Source organism: Drosophila teissieri, chromosome 2R (genome assembly GCF_016746235.2).
Source record: "Drosophila teissieri strain GT53w chromosome 2R, Prin_Dtei_1.1, whole genome shotgun sequence".
NCBI lineage: Eukaryota > Metazoa > Arthropoda > Insecta > Diptera > Drosophilidae > Drosophila > Drosophila teissieri.
The window spans coordinates 22,520,762-22,538,139 of record NC_053030.1 but is presented as its reverse complement, the minus strand read 5'-3'; the positions used below and the strand labels follow the sequence as shown (position 1 = coordinate 22,538,139).

Sequence of the window (17,378 nt, the reverse complement as noted above, 5' to 3'; positions counted from 1 at the left end):
AAGCACAACGCAAAAACATTGAAAGCTCTTTATTTACCTTCTTATCGCATGGAACAGCAGGTGCTGTCTTACAAATTGGGTACAAGAATGATTTAGACATATTTCAGATGCCTCTATCAAACCAGAATGCAGAGACGGAGTATCAAGGAATGCTATCATTTACAGCAGATTGACGTGTGGTACGTGGCATCTCATCAGATATTCGGATTAGAATCCCATTGCTTACAAATCCTTACCCTTACCGTGATTTTGCCAAGTCCAGCTCCTTTGCGCATGCACGAATATCTGCGGGATACAGATACACAGTTTCTGCTCCATATTCAGTTATACTATACCGTCGCGCGTTCAGGAAGGATGCTATTTCTCAATAAAAACCGAGTGCTTTCTTTGGTCGTTAATTTTATTTTTCTTATCATTCTCATTTCATCGAGCGTCCAAGCAGATGAGAGAAACATAAACAAGCTGCTGAACAACCAGGTGGTGGTCAGCCGCCAGATTATGTGCATCCTGGGCAAAAGCGAATGCGACCAACTGGGCCTTCAACTTAAAGGTAATAAACATAGTCATAGTTCCGATACAACACATTCTAAAGTCTTATGCTTGTAAAGAGTCAAAAACATCCATGTAATAATTTTGTATTTCGTACTTACAGCTGCCCTGCCAGAAGTTATAACCAGGAAATGCAGGAACTGCTCGCCTCAACAGGCTCAAAAAGCGCAAAAGCTGACCACATTTCTTCAAACTAGATACCCGGACGTTTGGGCAATGCTTCTAAGAAAGTACGACAGTGCCTAAGTGGCATTTAAATGTTATTCTCATGCATCGAATATAATAAACTAGTCTCGACATCATTCCTAGCATTTGGTTTTGTAGCTTAGGGGACTTTCTAAGGATTAGGCGGCTGAAAGAAATCCCTTCTTTAAATAAAACATGGCTTTGTACATATGACTGTCTCTTTACATCTTATTATTACATAAACTCTAAAAGTACGTCTTTAAAGAAGCCAGGCCATCATTTACTGTGGCTCTCTAGGTAAACTGTTGTATTGTCCATGGCCATAAACTGGTGTATACTCAGTGAGGACAGCATTTTCATCTGGCCCTGATACAGCACATCGGCGATGATCTTTTCCGCATATATAGCCTGTGTTCCGTCCATTGAGCGAAGCTTGTGGGCGATAATTTTTCCAAAGTTGGAGAAGTGGTCGTCCAGCTGGCTGTCAGCACTCTTCAGGGCCAGCGAAAAGAGACGCTCAAAGTCAATGGTGGAAATGTCCGCCCGGAATTTACCTGGCGGCGGCTCGTTGTCCTCCGAAATCTGCGACGAGACCGAGGAGGACCTTTTTCGAATGATGTGATTGGTTTTCAAGATCGGGCTCAGATTACTGATCAGTTTAGTCTGGTTCTGGGCGCCAATGCGCTTGGACTGCGGCGATTCGGAGTCGCCGGGCGGAGACTTTATGGCGTCGGGCACGGATTTTCTGCGGGCGGACAGCATCCTGTTGTTAGCAGGCACCACGATTTCGACTTCTTTGATGGTAGCGCCACTTGCATGGCTGTTGGTGTTGTTGACTGTCTTAATACTGATAACGGGGTCAACGGCGGCGGTGGCCTCCTCGAAGATGTTGGCACAGAATTCGTTGGCGCTGTTGTTGGGTGACAGCTTGCTCGGATCTACCGACGACTTCGGAGGCTTGGACAGGCTCTCGGCGTCGGAGAACTCATCACAGTTCTCTGGCGCCACTAGCTGCACGGAGCTCTCCAGGCAGACCGACGACTGTTCGCGTTTGCACTTCTTGTCGGCGGGGATCTCCTCGTCCTTCAGGAACATTAGGGACTCGAAGTAGCGGCGCTTGGGGCAGTAGGGCTCATACTTCTCGCCCTTTTTCTTGACCTCGTTGTACTTCCTCAGCTGATGACGAAATGCACAGCGCAGATTGTTTATCTTTTGCTTTGTTCGCTCCACATTGTACATCTCGCCGTGCTTGGTGGCCACCTCGATGAGCTTCGCGTAAGCCTCCTGCCGGCGGCTGCGGTTCCGGAAGTCCGCCGAGTCCGCCTTCCACAAGCATGGATTGCTTTTGTATTCCTCGATGAAGTCGTCGATAAAGTCCATTTTTTGTTTACCAAATGAAAAACACTGTAGTTTACGGGGCCACCTAGTTTATGTTTGTGTGTGTGTGCGTGAGTGGCATCAATAGCTATCGTTTCGTTCGGTACGTTCCGATTGGCACAAGCGGAATCGGAACGCAAAATGGGTACATACTTTGCTGGCTTGCCGTTATTTCTTTCTAACAATTAAACACCCCATAAAACCCACGTTATATACAAAATAAAGCAAAAGGAAATATATATATATTTATTTCATTATTCATATTTACCCGTTATTGTTGGCGAACAAATATTAAAATACTTTCTTTTCTTGCGCTTTCCCGCCCAATATTTAAATAGTAGTACTGCTCAACATGAAAGAGCTTAGGGAGTGTTGTAAAACGAGTGTTGTATTGTCGCCTTATGTTACTTACCTCTAATTGTTGATATGTCAAGATTATTTTGATCATGTTTTGTACATTAATTGGAGGTATATTAAGAATTAAAGAATTAAATTGGTAGAGTAAGAATTAGCTGATTATCTTTTTATCTTAGAGAATCACCGAGGAGAATAAACGATTGTTGGTGAACAGAGTAATACTGTGACATTATCGATAGTGCCAAATATACGTCGATAAATGTCCCGGCCCATCTCATCTCTCCTCTCTAGATAAACACAATTAAAACGAACAGAAACAATAAGGATAAATAAAGATGAGTGGGGCTCACAGAGAGGCGATCCAAAAGCAAATCCACCAGGACTGGGCGAACAGGGAATATATCGAAGTGATAACTGCCAGCATAAAGCGAATCACTGACTTTCTGAACTCTTTCGGTAAGCGATCTGCTCACGAAGCACCCAATTCCCTCGCATGTGTGTGTGTGTGCGAGTTTTATTCACACTGGGATTGGTGGTGTGGGTGAACGCATAAATAATATTGCTAACAAATATTAATCAGTGACACTGACTTTATTTACTCGAGTCTTAAGTCAATAGAAACAAACATTGGTTGCTGCGATTAGTATGTATGAATAACAATATATGTATCTACATACGGATACGGATATGTATCTTGGATAGGGCTCAAAACGAGAAGTCGGGGTTTATCTCTACCCGTATTAGTCACTTAATTTGGGTATGCTCTCTCGGCTCTTCTATGAATAATTTAAAGCACGCTAAATACTGTGATAAATGATAAGCCAAAGAGTGCGAGGTAGTTGGGTTCGGCAAGTCATGCAAATGCGGCCTAATTTTTCCTACAGCAGCCAACTTTATAGACAAACTTTGTAGGTTGTAAATGCAAATATATATATAAAGTATCGCTCAAAACAAGAATAATCTTACTAGAATCTGTATAGCAATCTAAATGGGTATAATTTTAAATTTTCCCTAATATAATTTAAGTATAATGTTCTTTATTTTATGTCCTACCATTCCCTTTCAGATATGTCCTGTCGCTCGCGTCTGGCGGTGCTGAACGAAAAACTAACGATCCTGGAGCGGCGCATAGATTATCTGGAGGCGTGTGTCGCCCAGGGGGAAACATTAACGTAAACGCTGCCCACAACCTTACACTAAGCTTTGTACATTTATAAGTAATTAAAATACTGATATAATATTTAATTTCTTTTGATTCACGATGTGAATTTGCCCTGACATTAATAATTCGCTGTACATTGTTCGTTCTTTGAAGGACGGTTTTCATGGTTGAGTTACTTGCGGCCATTGGATTCGATTCATTGCCCCTTTTAAGAATAAGTAATAATATAAGTAATAACTCAGAACCAAGACAAGCACGCGATGTTTTTGCCAACCAACGTAGCTGCCTTTTCTGTCAATGTTAATGCAAATCGTACGCCATTTATAAGTCTCTTATTAGGGTCCAGTCGTAATCTTGTGAATGTTTTTTCTAAGACCTTAATTGTTCTTAGATTAATCATCATTATAGTAGCAAGACACTAGACTAAAGTGCTACGTTTGTCAAAGTCAATTGAAACCTGGTAAATCCCCCTTCGAAAACGATATACTACGCAGGTGTAAGTAAAAAACAAATCTCTTTATTCGGAGCACGATCGTAGACATAATTTTGATGAACAGATAGACGTAGACCTAATTAACAGTGCACATAACAAATTGCTTCCTGAACTGGGATCGCAGTTACACCTTGATTCCGGAGGACTCGGCGGTGGCGCGGTAGCGCTTGATGTAGATCTCCTCAGGATCGAACTTGGCCTGCAGCTGCTTCCACTCCTCGGGCTTGTTGTCGATGATGTAGCGGATGACCTTGTCGGTGTTCTGGCGCTGCCTCTCGCTGCACTTGCTGCACTCCGTCTTCAGGGCATCGGGCAGGGACTTCTTCAGCTCGCGGCCCTCGGGCGTGCACTTTCCGGTGTCCACCAGGCACTTGAAGTAGTTTCCGAAGAGGCGGTCCGACTTCAGGATCTCGTCCACATCGATGTTGTCGTACTTGGTGGTGTACTTATCTTCGGCGGCGACCAGCACCAGTCCAAGGACGAAGAGCGCAATTATCATCTTCATTGTGGAGTTTGCTGTGGGCGAATTGGGGTAAGTATGTATGATTAATCAGCACTTTTCGGCGACTTCGTATACGTTTGTGGCTTAGTGGGTCTGTCGGTCGGGCAACCAGTTTTGTGAGCGGGGGATTTTATTGGGCGATGGAAATATTTTAACTAGCTACTAAGCGACTGCATTCGCAAAATGTGTCTATGGGACATATCAGATATGTATGCAAATTAATGCATAGCAAGCCCACTTTGTATGCGTATCTGAAACACATTCGTTGGCTGAAAAGATGTCACTGTTTGCACACAATGAAACTGGTTGCCCGTCTGGCTTCGTCCATGAGTGTGTGGAATACCACCAGCCACCCGAACCGATCGGCTCCAAAAACTATGAACGGCGGTCTTACAATGGAGCTCGACTTATGGCGACTCGGAGCGGGTAGATGTGAAGCAATTCAGCTGCTGGAACTAACTGAGAAATGTTTCTATGAAGTGGGCTTTTATACCTGGGCCCACTTTTTACCTGGGATTGAACTTCAAGTGTAACACACACAGCGCTGTGAGCCTGTGTTCGGGCTCAGCTCGTATCCATATAGGATTGCACACACTTTAGACTTTGAAGCGCAAATCGCTATTGCTGAAAAGTCAACCCAGTGATTAGTCAATCGTCGTTATTAATTTATATAATATATGTGCGATAGTTATACACACTTAATTTTACAATACCATTAGCCAGGTGACGTCTGAGTACTAAACGGCGATCGAAAGTCGGTCTGTAAGGGATTCGCAACCACGATTTACGGGCAAACTTGATAAAATGTTATTTGTTTACCAAATTTGACGATCTCGTTAACGATTTCCATTAGCAAATTTCTCATTTATTACACTTGAGATCGCGCTAAATGACCCTTCGACTGACGTTTTGAACTTGATTGCAATAATAGTTCTCCGAACAATTAGTGACTTTCCATCACACGCTAAAACCTCGATTCTAAACTGAGTCAGACGTATCGTATTCCAGAAGCTAACCGGAAAACAATTGTGGGATGTTTAAACTTGATGTTGTTGACCGAAAGTCATCCCTCATTTGAACGGTGCCCCGTTTAATGCAGTCATGTTTAGTAAAATTTAGTTTTTTTTTTTTTATTAAGTTGTATTGTAGTTACAAATAGTGAAATGTAAAAAGTAACAAACACTTATACATTTTAGAAATCTGTACAAGGAAAGTAGTCGACCTGCAAAGGTAATTTCGTCTGTTCAGGATTCCCGGATGCAACTTTAACTTTAGGCTTAAACGTTGTGTGTCTCAAAATAAATTGTCAGGAGGCAGTTATCAGTAGTTGATCATTGCGCAGGAACAAATCATAACTGAATCTGGGCAGGACGCTTGTTTTGGAATATAGAGTCGATGGTGGAGAAGACGTCGCTGGACTTCTTGGCGGCGTCGACCTTGAAGTGCAGACCCCTCAGGCCGTAGTAATCGACCAGTGGCTTTGTCTGCTTGTGATATGCTTCCAGTCGCTTCTTCAGAGCCTCGGCGTTGTCATCGCTGCGACGGATTAGGGGCTCTCCAGTGACCTGCAAGTACGCAGTTATTTTATTTAAAGTTCTTGGAGAGTGTCCTATAGAGATACTTACATCGTCCGTCATTGGCTTCTTTGGAGGGGCAAACTCTTCGTGATACGAACGCCCGCTGGCCTGGTGGATCAAGCGGCCAGTGATGCGCCTCACCAACAGACTGTCGTCGATGGCAAACTCAATGACGGCATCCAAGTTGGTTTTCCTCTTGTCCAGCAATGTGTCGAGCTGGAAAGAATACATCGAACGGGTCAGACCCTAGAGTACAAAGTGCTAAACGCGTGCGACTACCTTCTCAGCTTGAACGACAGTTCTGGGGAATCCATCGAGGAGGAATCCGTTCTTGCACTCGGGCTTATCCAGGTTGGAGTCGATCATGTCAACGACCAGTTCGTCGGAGACCAGTTTGCCGGCATCCATGACCTTCTTCAACTCGGCTCCCAGTTTGGAGCCGGATGAAATCTCCGCACGCAGCATGTCGCCAGTGGACAGGTGGCACACGCAGAACTTCTCCTTCAGCAGGGGAGCCTGAAATGGCATAATTAAAAACATTGATAAGTTTCAGTTAGTTGAAGCTAATCAATTTGGCACCACATCGGAAGGTAAGCAATTAACGATCGGCTAGATAAGATGCATTTCTTGTGGCCGGGAATGTTCTGGTAGGCTTTTAATAGATGGTCTGCATAATACCCACTTGATTGCTTAAAATTGTCCCACTTAATTCGCCACATCTCGCCAAGGTTTTGATTTGGTTCAGGGTCAAGAGAAAGACACCATTTGACGCATATGTACATATTTAGTACATGGATACATACATCTAAATTTCCATGTACACATCGTCTTATATAACTTCACTAGTTTTAATTCTTTTTCAAAAGAATTAACTAGTTTCATGGCATATTTGCAAACAAAAGCCGCGCACTTGAACACGTTGTATTTATTTATAGACTATATGGCGTCCGTGTCACCAATAACACATCATTATGTAACTTTGAACCCACCTGCGTTCCTTTGCCGGAGCCCGGTGGCCCCAGGAGAATAGCGTTGATCCCGATGTTCTGGGGCTCATATCGCTCCACTGGTACTGCTGCATTCGGCGCCATCGTTAACTGTATATGCTCGACTGAATTTTCGGGTCTGCTCCTAATTCATAGCTAAACGGAGCCAGAAATGAAGGTTAAAGATAAGAAACGCTAGGCGAAATCACTCACACGAAGCACCCTGTGCGCATTTGACCACGAAATCGGCGTGTTCTCACTCTCTTGCTTCTCGCCTATCGATAACATTGTTACATCGCTTGAATATTTGAAAAATAGCTATTAATATATTGGTAGTAGGGTTGGTTTTTCTGCTTTTTTATATGAAAATGTATTTATTGTTTATCTGCAATCCTCTATACCCACATCTCATTATACCGCCAATAAAAAACCTTTTCAGTTAATTTATTTAATATTCCTATAACAATTTTATTTATTCTGGAATTCGCGTATTACAGTTGCCATGGTACATTTTAATATTGCCCTCGCACCGGAAATAAGCGTCGAATATCTGTGAGTATCCGTGATCCTTCCACCAGGTGCACAGCTGGCGGTTCCAAATGCAGTCCAGTCTGTAGATCAAGTTTGGGTACTCGTATCCCAGCAGGGTGAAGAAGTCCTGGTCGCCGAGGTGGCCCTTGAAGGAGTACTTGGCGACTAGGGTGTGCACCTCCGTGTGGGTCAGCTTCTCCAGGTAGGACTTTGAGTTCCGGATGCGGTTGAGGAGCAGCAGGACCACGCCGGAGTTCAGGCCAGGATAACCGTGGTGGACACGGCTGTGTTGGTTGCCCCCTTCGTTGTTGATCGGATAGTAGGGATTTCCGAAGCTGGTCTTCGGATAGCGCACGCGGTAGCGGTAAAGGATGTGGCGATAGACGGGGGTCAGTTCCGGCGCCAGTCCGTAAAGCTGGTGTGGCAGAAAGTTGTCGAACTCGTTGAACAGCAGTCGGACATCGGATCGGAAGACTATATCACAATCTAGCAGAATGGCTCTGTTCAGGCTCTGGTCGGCGATCCTGTGTAGGCCGAGGGACAGGAAAAAGAGGGAGTCGCTGTAGTACGAGTTCGGGGCTGAGCTGAAGTACGGGGACAACTTGGCGGCTATGTCCTGTATGATGCTGGAGCAGACCTTCACGTCGTATATGGTGTATATTACCGTCCGCCGGAACCGCCGGATCTGCCGCTGAAGAATCTCCAGCACCGAGGGCTGGCTCTCACTGTCCGTGATCACGTGCAGGTGCAACTGGGCACTGGTGTGCTTCAGCAAGCTGTGGGCGAACAGGTCGAACTTGAGGTTCAGGTGGTAGTTCTCCCGGGTGTAGATGACGAATATGTTGTAGTCCGAGGATAGGCCGTTCAGGTGCGAACCCAGCTCCAGCTGGGTGGCGGAGTAGTTGAGCAGGTAGTGCGTTGGCCTCAGCACCGGGGGAACGGCCGGGGTGGTGGCCTGGATGTCGGGATATCTCGCCTCCTGCTTCTCCGCGTGCGAGTGCTTAGTGAGCCGGTTTGAGAGGAAGGCCGAGAGGATGTTGCCGCGAACCAAGAGATGCGTGTTGGCGAAAACAATCAGAACGCACACACAAATAAATATTAACAAGAGAACTAGCTTCTTTTGCCACCTGCAACGCAGCAGGGTCCAAGCCCAACTTTTTGGCTTTTGGCGGATTGAGTTCCGCCGATTGATGATCAGGGTCACGTTCTCCTGATCCTCCAGCAGCTGCGATTTACACTTCATTCCGTACATATTGAGGTCCGCCGGAAACGTTTTGTGTTTCTGGCTGATTAAAGTCTTAAAGCTGTTCTTGGCCATTTCGAAATCAGCGGAGGAGCACCTATTGCAACCAAGCACCAAGTACGTCAGCATCAACGAACATATATCCCATACGGAGCCCAACGTTAGAAAACACTAAACGGAAACTCTGAGCAGACGAGCAGAAGCGCACAGAACATTTTTGACGGCTATGAACTTAATTAAACTAGATCGATAAAGCGAGCACGGCGTAAAAATCAATGCAAGTCTTTTGGGGGCAGTGAGACCGTTATTAAGAATCCGGAAATTGCCAAACCTATCGAACGCTCCCCACTTTTTGGGTCAACATTTTAGACCCACTACGGGTGTTCAGAGGTAAATGTAGTAAAAAAACAGCGCATTTTAAGTGGATAAATAGCATAGGCATTCAGTTTTATTTCCAAAATAATTTGAATCTGCCTATCGATAACCAGCGATTAATCATAATCACCGTAATCTTAAATCATGCGCAGAAGTATCTTTTTTATCAGTATAAGTACATGTTATGGTTGCTCCAGAATTACAAAAGCCACTGGACTACGCTGAGAAAATGTAATAGCTTGGGCCTGCGTCCAATTGCAAGAATTCCACTGGAGACCAGAGTTTCTAGAAGACGACCCCATGGACTGCCACCATCGCATTGAAGTGCCCCTGCGGGCCGGAAAGAAAATGAAGAAGCGTCGGGAGCTGGACGCCCTGATAGCCTCCCAGTCGTCCTCGGGCAAGAGAGCCAACCGGAGAGTCCCCGGAGCCACCAACTCCCAGGACAAGCTGCTCTCCGTCTCGACCGACGACCCTGAGGATTACGCATGGGTAAGGTATTTTTACGATTACGATACGTGCTGCTTACATCCACAGCCACTTACATACTCGATCAAGTACAAGGTTAGCTGTATTTGTATCTATGTATCTGAACCTGCCCAATTGAACTTTCCCAGCTAACGCGTATCCAAAGATACACATTCATTGGGAATTTCTACGTACATACATGCTTATACATATGTGCCTCCCACCATACAAAGAGCGAAATATGTAGCAACCCAATAATATTGCGTTCTTTTCAGACAAATGTCGCTGGTAGTCGCCGCAGCCATCGGAAAATTGCATATTTCCGCATGTGCGGTCCGCTTTTATTCGGCATTATGGGCATTCTGATTGTGGGCATTTTGTACTGGCTCTACTTCGATCTGCGCCAGCAACTCACCGACTATCGCCAGAAGATCGAAGAGGGTATGCTATATAGACAGCCTGCTGCGTACGGTGCGTCCTCAATTATGTAATCTTTCAGTGTCTGCCATGAGCAAGAACTTCCCGGACACCCTCCAAAGATGGCACGAGACTTCGTCCTACCTGCTGAAGAACCAAACAGCCGTCATTTCGGAAATAAATGAGCTGCAGAAGTCCATGGAGAGCCTGCGTAACAACTTCAGCAATCTGGAGGCGGCCGTGGCAGCCCAGAGAAACCACGGAAAGGACGAGAAGTTGGTGGCTGACTTCGGGGCCAAGATAGAAGCTGTGGCCACCGACATTGAGGCCATCAAGGAGCACTACAATAAGTACACCGAGATGCAGAAAACACTGCAGGCCGACACAGAAGCCTTAAAGGTAAGTCCTTAAATCTGTTACCTTCAGTATCAACCCAGTAACAAACGTGATACCTTTGCAGCTCAATCTCTCGCAACTACCGACGCTTCAGTCCAACGCTTTGCCGGCAAACATAACGGATGATATTGCTGCGCTGAACAAAACCACTTTCAATTCATTTAAACTACTGGCCAACGATCTAAAGAATGTGAACAATACCCTAAGTCAAACAACGAAAATCCTCAGCGAGGAAATATCTCTGCACAAGGTAATCTCGTCCACAGTCTGTGGCGTTATCAGCTCTAATTTGCGTTATTTATTGCAGACGAAAATAGACGACCTGCTGGATCGATCTGAAAACATTACGTCCCATGTGGCCACAATAAGTAACAGCTGGCCGGAATACAAGCAGAAAGTAACCAGTTTCGATGAGTCTTTAGAGAAAATTGAAAAAGAGGTAGGTCCGGCGAACGTGATTATTGGTTGAGGTATACTAAACTTGATTAACTCCAGATAACGCTGGCAAACAGCAAGAATAACATGCTGGCTGCTTCCGTGGATCAGCTGAAGAACTTTTGCATTCAGAGCATGGGTAGTATTAAAGCTCCCAGCGGCGAAGACGGCACCGTAGTTCCCAAGGTATATATTATAATATAAGTATGATTGCTTATCTTCTATAGAGTTTCAATGTTTGATTACAGCCCGAAGCGATTGCCGCCAAGCAGGAAGTCATAAAGCCGTCTGCAAATGCCACAGTGAAGCTCCAGGAACCCCTGAAGCTGTAAGCTGCTGCATTGCCTAGTGATGCCCGTTGTATTACCAAATTTGTTCGATTCCGTATTTAGCCATTAAGACCTCATGGGTTCCATGTGTCGGAGTTACAGCCAACGATAACTAAATTACATTTACATTTATTACACACGAAAACTGCAATGTACATATGGTTCGAAGAGCTATTTAACTTAATGACAATTTATAGGATGACGATGTGCACGTGTGATTTCAGTTAAGCAGTTAAGTTTACTTTTAATGTCCGTTTAGAATGAGTAAATGTACATAAGGGAGCGAAGTAAGTGTAAGTCCAACTTTATTCACTTTAGATACACGATATGTATTTTATTTGCAAGTAATAAATCAAACTAAAGCTCACAACGTAAACGCAGCTAATACATTTTATTGCAGAAATTGAAAGGGAACACATAAACAATCAATTTAATTTAATTCAGTCATCGTCATACTGATCGGCGAACTCGTCATCATCGTAATCCTCGATATCTTCAGCCACATACTCGGCCTTCTGCTGCTTCCTGAGGAGCCATGCCTTGTACGCTTCCTCATCCTCGACAGTCGGATCATTGGCCTCGATGAAGTCCTCCGCGTTGTGGGGGAACTCCTCCTGCACCGTCGGCAAGTGCTTGAAGGGAATGTTGCGGGCGTAGTACTTGTGGCCCCAGCCCAAGTATATCGACTCGCAGGTCTTCTCAAAGATGAACGTGTAGGCGCCTGGCCAGATGTTCGACTGCATCACGAGCATTCGCTCCTTCTGATTTGTATACTTGCTGGTCATGCGGACGAGCCAGGAAACGGGAATCTCGGGATTCATGTCATTGGCACAGGAGGAGAGGATACTGGGACCCAATTCGGGTTGATTAAAGCCCTCGATCATGCCCTCTTCCTCGCCCTCCTCCTCGCCTTCCTCCTCTTCCTCCTCCTCCTCCACCTCCTCTTCCATCTCGCCCAGCATTTGCATTTTCAGGTACAGGGCCAATGCCTTTTCCCGCTCCTTGCGGGCCTTCTCCTCGTCGTACCAGACAACACGGCCTTGTTGGTTGAGAATATTCGACCGGACATGAACCCAGGCCACGGGAGTGGCCAGCGATCCCAGCGGTTCTACCTCGTACTTCTCGTTTTTCAGGAGCATGACGTCGTTATCTGCAAGATATGGCAAAGTATTGCTATGCGAATAGTGAATAAGTCGTATGCCCACCTTCTATTTGCTCCTCCTCGCCTTCGTTGAACTCCTCCTCCTCTTCTTCCTCCTCCTCCTCCTCACCCTCGTCCTCTTCTTCGCCATCGAACATCCGCTTCTCCTTCTTCGTCATCCGCCTGTAGTAGCCCATAGGAGCGATGTAAGTACCCGCGGTGATGCGACCAATCAGGGCCCGTAGGTAATGCTTCTCCTTTCCAGGAAAGCAGGGGTAGGAGATGACATCGGCCTCCAGATCGCCAGTTAGGAACTTCTTGATCTGCCGTGACACGACAATCTGGCGCGGAGTCACTATGGGGAGCTCGATCCAGTCGTCGAAGAGCGAATTCACAACGAAATAGGAGTACCTATTGCACCCCTTGCCAATGAACTCCGGTGGAATGTCGTAGAACTCCATCTCCTCCACCAGGGGAACGGGCGCAGCCTGGGGCCTCATCTTCTCCAGCTCCTCTGGCGGAAATTCCTCCCAGCCATAGATGCCCGGCGTGAGCTCCGGTCCAATGTGCGGCGGCGGAGGCTTGTCCTCCCTGTCCTTGCGCATCTGGAGCGGAATCTGCTTCTCGCGCATCTCGTCCTCCATCATGACCAGGCGCGAAGCGATCTCCTCGCGGGTCAGCGAAGCCTCCACTATGTAGTAGGAGGCCTTCAGCCCGTTGATGCAGCCCCAGAATCTGCACTGCATGATCGAGGGATGGGTCTGCAGCCGGTTCATGGCGCTGGCCAGCTGGAAGATGTCGTCGTTGCTGATGCTGAAGCCGCACTGTGCCCAGTAGAACTGCAGCTGCTGCACTCGTTCGTTGAAGGTGACGAAATATCGCATGGAGTCGTCGATGACAATGCGCATCTCCTCGTTCGTCCTCAAATCCTCAACGGACATGTCCTCGCCCATCATATCCTCTCCTTCAACGATGTAGGGCAGCTATGTGAGTTGGGTTACATGGCGTGGATGCTTATGAATTTATCAAGTAACTAACCTTCATGGATTGGAGAATTTTCTTGGCCACCCGGAAGGAACGAACCTCATCGAACACTCCGCTGGGAGGGAAGCGTTCTGGCAGGTGGAACTTCTGTTCGCGAACATTTCGGCTGAACTCCTCGAAGAAGTCTATTACATTCGGAGGACGTTCGTCAATCACGCGCTTTATGATATCACTAAGGTGATCAAACCTGTGCGGATGAAAGCCGACATTGGAAAAGGTGTATGACGATATCTTATAAGATCCTCTTCTTTATGAAGGATACTCACAGGTTGTCCCCACTGAGAGTGCTATACTTCTGCAAAATGGACTTGGCCACGTTCAACTCATAGCCAATATTCGGGGCCTCGGGATTGCGGGCATTGTGGAGGTTGCACTGCGAATCAAAGGCGCCTATGGATATGGTGGTTGTCGAGGACGAGGACGACGATGTGACCACGTTGGAGCATTCGGGAGATGCCTCCTCAGCTGCGGGCTTCTCCGGCTTCTTCCTCCGGGGAACGCAAACTGGCGGAGGAGCAAAGTGCGAACTGCTCGTGGAGTCTAATGAGAAATTTTGGCAGGAATCCAGGTCCATCGCGATGAGATAGTGGAACTCTGATCAATAATCTTTAGAAACATGTGTTGTTTGGCTTGGGGAAACCCAATAGTTGTAGGTATGCTTTGACAAGCAGCCTATTAAGTTATTTTAGAGAGTGCTTTCTAATAATCTTATAATATAATAATTCAAATCTGTAGTTAGGTTTTGAATACTTCGAGCTGCGCGCCTTCTATCGTTATCGATCCAAGAGTTTGGAAGACAGTCTTCAGTCGTTACCTTATAACCAGTTTGGGAGAATCGGTGGTGTTGTATGCGCGTTGTTTACATTGCTTCTGATTCTCAGTTGCTTGCTGGCGAAAAGAAAGTGCTTGAGAAAGTTTTTGTTGTGGTACTACATTCTTGTGTTTCCCTAATCACAACTAAATTCAAGTTCGCCTAATCGGATTTGTTCGAATAAAATGGATAAAACTTGGTGTGTCTGCATTCGAAGACATAAATCACAGTCTTAAAATCGAGAACAACTTTCTTTACGGTTGAAGAAGGTAAGGTACGCTTGTGCATATTAAAATCAATAATCTCATAAAGTACTACAAAAAAAGTTTATAAATATGATATTGTAAATAGTTGTATTATATCTAAATCAAGAAGTGACAGTTCATTGACCCAGTGACTTTCCTAAGTGATTCTAGACCGCAAGATGTACTATCTGAGCAACGAGCCAGCCGCCCATTCATCTCCCGGAAACAGCGCCCCTCGGGAGGTGCACTCATCCACCTTGGAGCTGAAGACGGTGTCTATAAATCCGGATGGTAAGTGGTCCGAGGAATTTCACACATTTCGGGTAACAAGCGCACCTTTCACAGATACCTACACTGTTCAGCAGGCGATCAATGCCTTCGGTTTCGGATGGTTTCACGTCAAGCTGTCGCTCTTGGTGGGCCTTTGCTGGATGTCCGACTCCATGGAAATGGCCATCCTGAGCATCTTGGGTCCGGCTCTGTTCTGTGAGTGGAATGTCACCAAATTCCAGCAAGCATCCGTCACTACGGTTGTGTTTTTGGGCATGATGTTGAGTTCCAGTTTTTGGACGCAGCTGAGCAACAGATATGGCCGAAAGTCGGTAAGACTGGCAGGTGCTCAGCTAATCTACGCTAATACCCCCTTTTCAGGCCCTCACTTTGTTTGGAGTTCTATTGGTTCTGTACAGCATTCTGAGCTCCGTGGCTCCCAGTTATGCCTGGCTCTTGACCCTCAGAGGTCTCGTGGGCTTCGCCATCGGCTGCGTTCCACAGTCGTGAGTAGTTTTATGGGCTAGGAAGTGCCTCTCCACCTAAAACTTTCTTTCGCCCAAAAGAGTTACCTTGTACGCGGAGTTTCTGCCCACCAAACACAAGGGAAAGTGCGTCGTATTGATGGACGTGAGTACGTGCCCCTATGTGTGGAACCTTTATGGCATATTTGTACTGGTTTCAGTGCTTCTGGGCCCTGGGAGCTTGCTTTGAAGTGGTCTTGGCCCTGGTCGTCTACCCCTACTACGGATGGCGTGGTCTCCTGGCTCTTTCGGCTACACCCCTACTGATTTTCACCATCCTCTCACCGGTAGGTACACCTCGTGCTTAAGAAACAAATCGTGCTCCTATCAAATGTATCTCTTATCAACTGCAGTGGCTCAGCGAATCCGCTCGCTATTACTCCTACAACGGGCACAATGACAAGGCCATTAAGGTTCTGGAGCAGGTGAGCAATGCGCTTGTGAAGTACATTATGCGAACTTCAGGAACCTGCGATTGCAGATTGCTCATAACAACAAGCGCCATATGCTGATGGGTCGGCTGATGGCCGACGACGAGCCCAGTTCCTCGGAGAGCTTCAGATCCCTGCTCAGCCCGAGCCTGTACAGGACGACCATCCTACTGTGGTTCCTATGGCTGGCCTCGGCCTTCTGCTACTACGGCTTGGTGCTGGTTACGACCGAGCTGCTGGTGGCCAGGAACAAGGAGAGCCATCCCAACGAGTGCGTGACCTTCATGACCGCCGACTTCATGGACCTGCTCTGGATCACCCTGTCTGAATTTCCCGGGATATTGCTGACCATCAAGGTGGTCAAGCTGTTTGGCAAGAAGAAAACCATTGTTCTGCAGTATCTGGTGCTGGTTCTGTGCACCTTGGTCCTGATGTCGGTGGAAAGGTAGGTGTGGTGCACATTCTGTTGAGAACTATAATCACTTCCTTGCAATTCTAGTCGCTTTTCAACTTCCGTGACCCTCTTCATTGCGCGAGGCACGATATCCGGCATCTTCCAGGCCATTTACGTGTACACTCCGGAAATATACCCCGCCGCCCTGAGATCCGTGGGAGTTTCGGGCTGTTCCGTTCTGGCCAGACTCGGCGCCATGCTGACCCCCTTCGTGGCGCAGGTGCTGATGGACTCCTCCAGGGTTCAGCCATGTCCACATACGCAATCGTGGGCCTGCTGGCCTCCATAGCCTGCTTCTTTCTGCCCAGAGAAACTGTTGGCTACCACTGATTGCACTGATACTATAACTTATTAACTTATTACTACCATTAAACCTATTAGTCCCTAGAAGCTGTGTGCATATTTCATTCGGATTGCCTAGTTTTAGGCTTCGTGGGCTGGGAATCTGCTAAGTTTACAATAGATTCTATTGTTGCACTAAATTAAGATGTTTCCAACAAGTAACAAAGCTCCCCAGTGGAAAGCTCTAGTCTAGCATTGGCATTAATATTCAGTAGGGAAGTGTTACTAACTACCACTTTGGGATGCTCTAGTTGGTGACTAATCTCTACTTTGTAGGCCAATTTGCCTCTTTGATGAGTGCCATCCCCCACTTGTGGCACCATTTATGATTTCATTGCAGGTGACAGGAGGAAGTGCAGTGCAAATTAATTAAACAAGCCAATATTTCAGACCATAAACACAGCGAATAACGTATGGGCACAATAACGTATAAATAACTTCGTGCCCGCGTATATATTATAATACTTAATTAAATATGTATGCTGGCGCACTCTGGGTGCCGAAATCTATATGCACTCCTCTGACAGCCACAAACTTTTCGGCCGTCCACTGTGTTCGGCATCTAAGCACATGGCTATGCACATGCAGATGCAGATTCGGATGCAGATGCATTTGCAGATACAAATGCAGATGCAGATGCGGATTGGTAGGGGATGGAGATGGGGATGGGGATGCGGATGGCGAGTCCGAGGTGCATGTGCATTATTTTTAAATTGTGAAACGATGTTCGAGG

At 46.4% G+C, this 17,378-nt stretch overlaps 9 protein-coding genes across 10 annotated transcripts; 4 read left to right on the top strand and 5 right to left on the bottom strand.

Moving 5' to 3' along the window:
• The first annotated feature begins 319 nt into the window (after window positions 1–319).
• LOC122614621 (allergen Tha p 1) lies at window positions 320–851 on the top strand. The gene is made up of 2 exons (XM_043789232.1): window positions 320–550; window positions 653–851. Exons 1-2 carry the CDS (start codon window positions 355–357, stop codon window positions 793–795), a joined length of 339 nt encoding a protein of 112 aa, XP_043645167.1. The 5' UTR covers window positions 320–354; the 3' UTR covers window positions 796–851.
• Window positions 852–868: 17 nt separating this feature from the next.
• Window positions 869–2,180, bottom strand: LOC122614618. Its single transcript, XM_043789229.1, has one exon. It carries the CDS (start codon window positions 2,113–2,115, stop codon window positions 1,012–1,014), a length of 1,104 nt encoding a protein of 367 aa, XP_043645164.1. The 5' UTR covers window positions 2,116–2,180; the 3' UTR covers window positions 869–1,011.
• A 559-nt stretch (window positions 2,181–2,739) lies between these two features.
• Window positions 2,740–3,714, top strand: LOC122614624 (probable protein BRICK1-B). Its single transcript, XM_043789234.1, has 2 exons — window positions 2,740–2,925; window positions 3,536–3,714. Exons 1-2 carry the CDS (start codon window positions 2,805–2,807, stop codon window positions 3,643–3,645), a joined length of 231 nt encoding a protein of 76 aa, XP_043645169.1. The 5' UTR covers window positions 2,740–2,804; the 3' UTR covers window positions 3,646–3,714.
• Window positions 3,715–4,128: 414 nt separating this feature from the next.
• On the bottom strand, window positions 4,129–5,178 carry LOC122614622 (ejaculatory bulb-specific protein 3). The gene is made up of 2 exons (XM_043789233.1): window positions 5,021–5,178; window positions 4,129–4,640 (listed from the first exon to the last, which is right to left on the bottom strand). Exon 2 carries the CDS (start codon window positions 4,627–4,629, stop codon window positions 4,249–4,251), a length of 381 nt encoding a protein of 126 aa, XP_043645168.1. The 5' UTR covers window positions 4,630–4,640; window positions 5,021–5,178; the 3' UTR covers window positions 4,129–4,248.
• Window positions 5,179–5,785: 607 nt separating this feature from the next.
• LOC122614619 (adenylate kinase) lies at window positions 5,786–7,383 on the bottom strand. The gene is made up of 4 exons (XM_043789230.1): window positions 7,193–7,383; window positions 6,483–6,719; window positions 6,252–6,419; window positions 5,786–6,191 (listed from the first exon to the last, which is right to left on the bottom strand). The coding sequence occupies exons 1-4, from the start codon at window positions 7,292–7,294 to the stop codon at window positions 5,976–5,978; spliced, it is 723 nt and encodes a 240-aa protein (XP_043645165.1). The 5' UTR covers window positions 7,295–7,383; the 3' UTR covers window positions 5,786–5,975.
• Window positions 7,384–7,628: 245 nt separating this feature from the next.
• LOC122614616 (xyloside xylosyltransferase 1) lies at window positions 7,629–9,258 on the bottom strand. The gene has a single exon (XM_043789225.1). It carries the CDS (start codon window positions 9,090–9,092, stop codon window positions 7,662–7,664), a length of 1,431 nt encoding a protein of 476 aa, XP_043645160.1. The 5' UTR covers window positions 9,093–9,258; the 3' UTR covers window positions 7,629–7,661.
• A 236-nt stretch (window positions 9,259–9,494) lies between these two features.
• On the top strand, window positions 9,495–11,759 carry LOC122614617. 2 transcript variants are annotated; one of them, XM_043789228.1, is made up of 7 exons: window positions 9,495–9,830; window positions 10,082–10,247; window positions 10,306–10,622; window positions 10,684–10,869; window positions 10,927–11,058; window positions 11,115–11,240; window positions 11,282–11,759. In XM_043789228.1, exons 1-7 carry the CDS (start codon window positions 9,639–9,641, stop codon window positions 11,294–11,296), a joined length of 1,134 nt encoding a protein of 377 aa, XP_043645163.1. In that variant the 5' UTR covers window positions 9,495–9,638; the 3' UTR covers window positions 11,297–11,759. The 2 variants fall into 2 exon arrangements, with proteins under 2 accessions (XP_043645163.1, XP_043645162.1); XM_043789227.1 differs by having other exon boundaries at window positions 9,496–9,830; window positions 11,303–11,759.
• Window positions 11,756–14,237, bottom strand: LOC122614613 (radial spoke head protein 4 homolog A). The gene is made up of 4 exons (XM_043789221.1): window positions 13,835–14,237; window positions 13,563–13,755; window positions 12,589–13,507; window positions 11,756–12,533 (listed from the first exon to the last, which is right to left on the bottom strand). The coding sequence occupies exons 1-4, from the start codon at window positions 14,140–14,142 to the stop codon at window positions 11,824–11,826; spliced, it is 2,130 nt and encodes a 709-aa protein (XP_043645156.1). The 5' UTR covers window positions 14,143–14,237; the 3' UTR covers window positions 11,756–11,823.
• A 566-nt stretch (window positions 14,238–14,803) lies between these two features.
• Window positions 14,804–16,592, top strand: LOC122614740 (synaptic vesicle 2-related protein). Its single transcript, XM_043789388.1, has 8 exons — window positions 14,804–14,915; window positions 14,970–15,226; window positions 15,276–15,400; window positions 15,461–15,524; window positions 15,580–15,705; window positions 15,772–15,843; window positions 15,900–16,294; window positions 16,349–16,592. Exons 1-8 carry the CDS (start codon window positions 14,804–14,806, stop codon window positions 16,590–16,592), a joined length of 1,395 nt encoding a protein of 464 aa, XP_043645323.1.
• The last annotated feature ends 786 nt before the right edge of the window (window positions 16,593–17,378 follow it).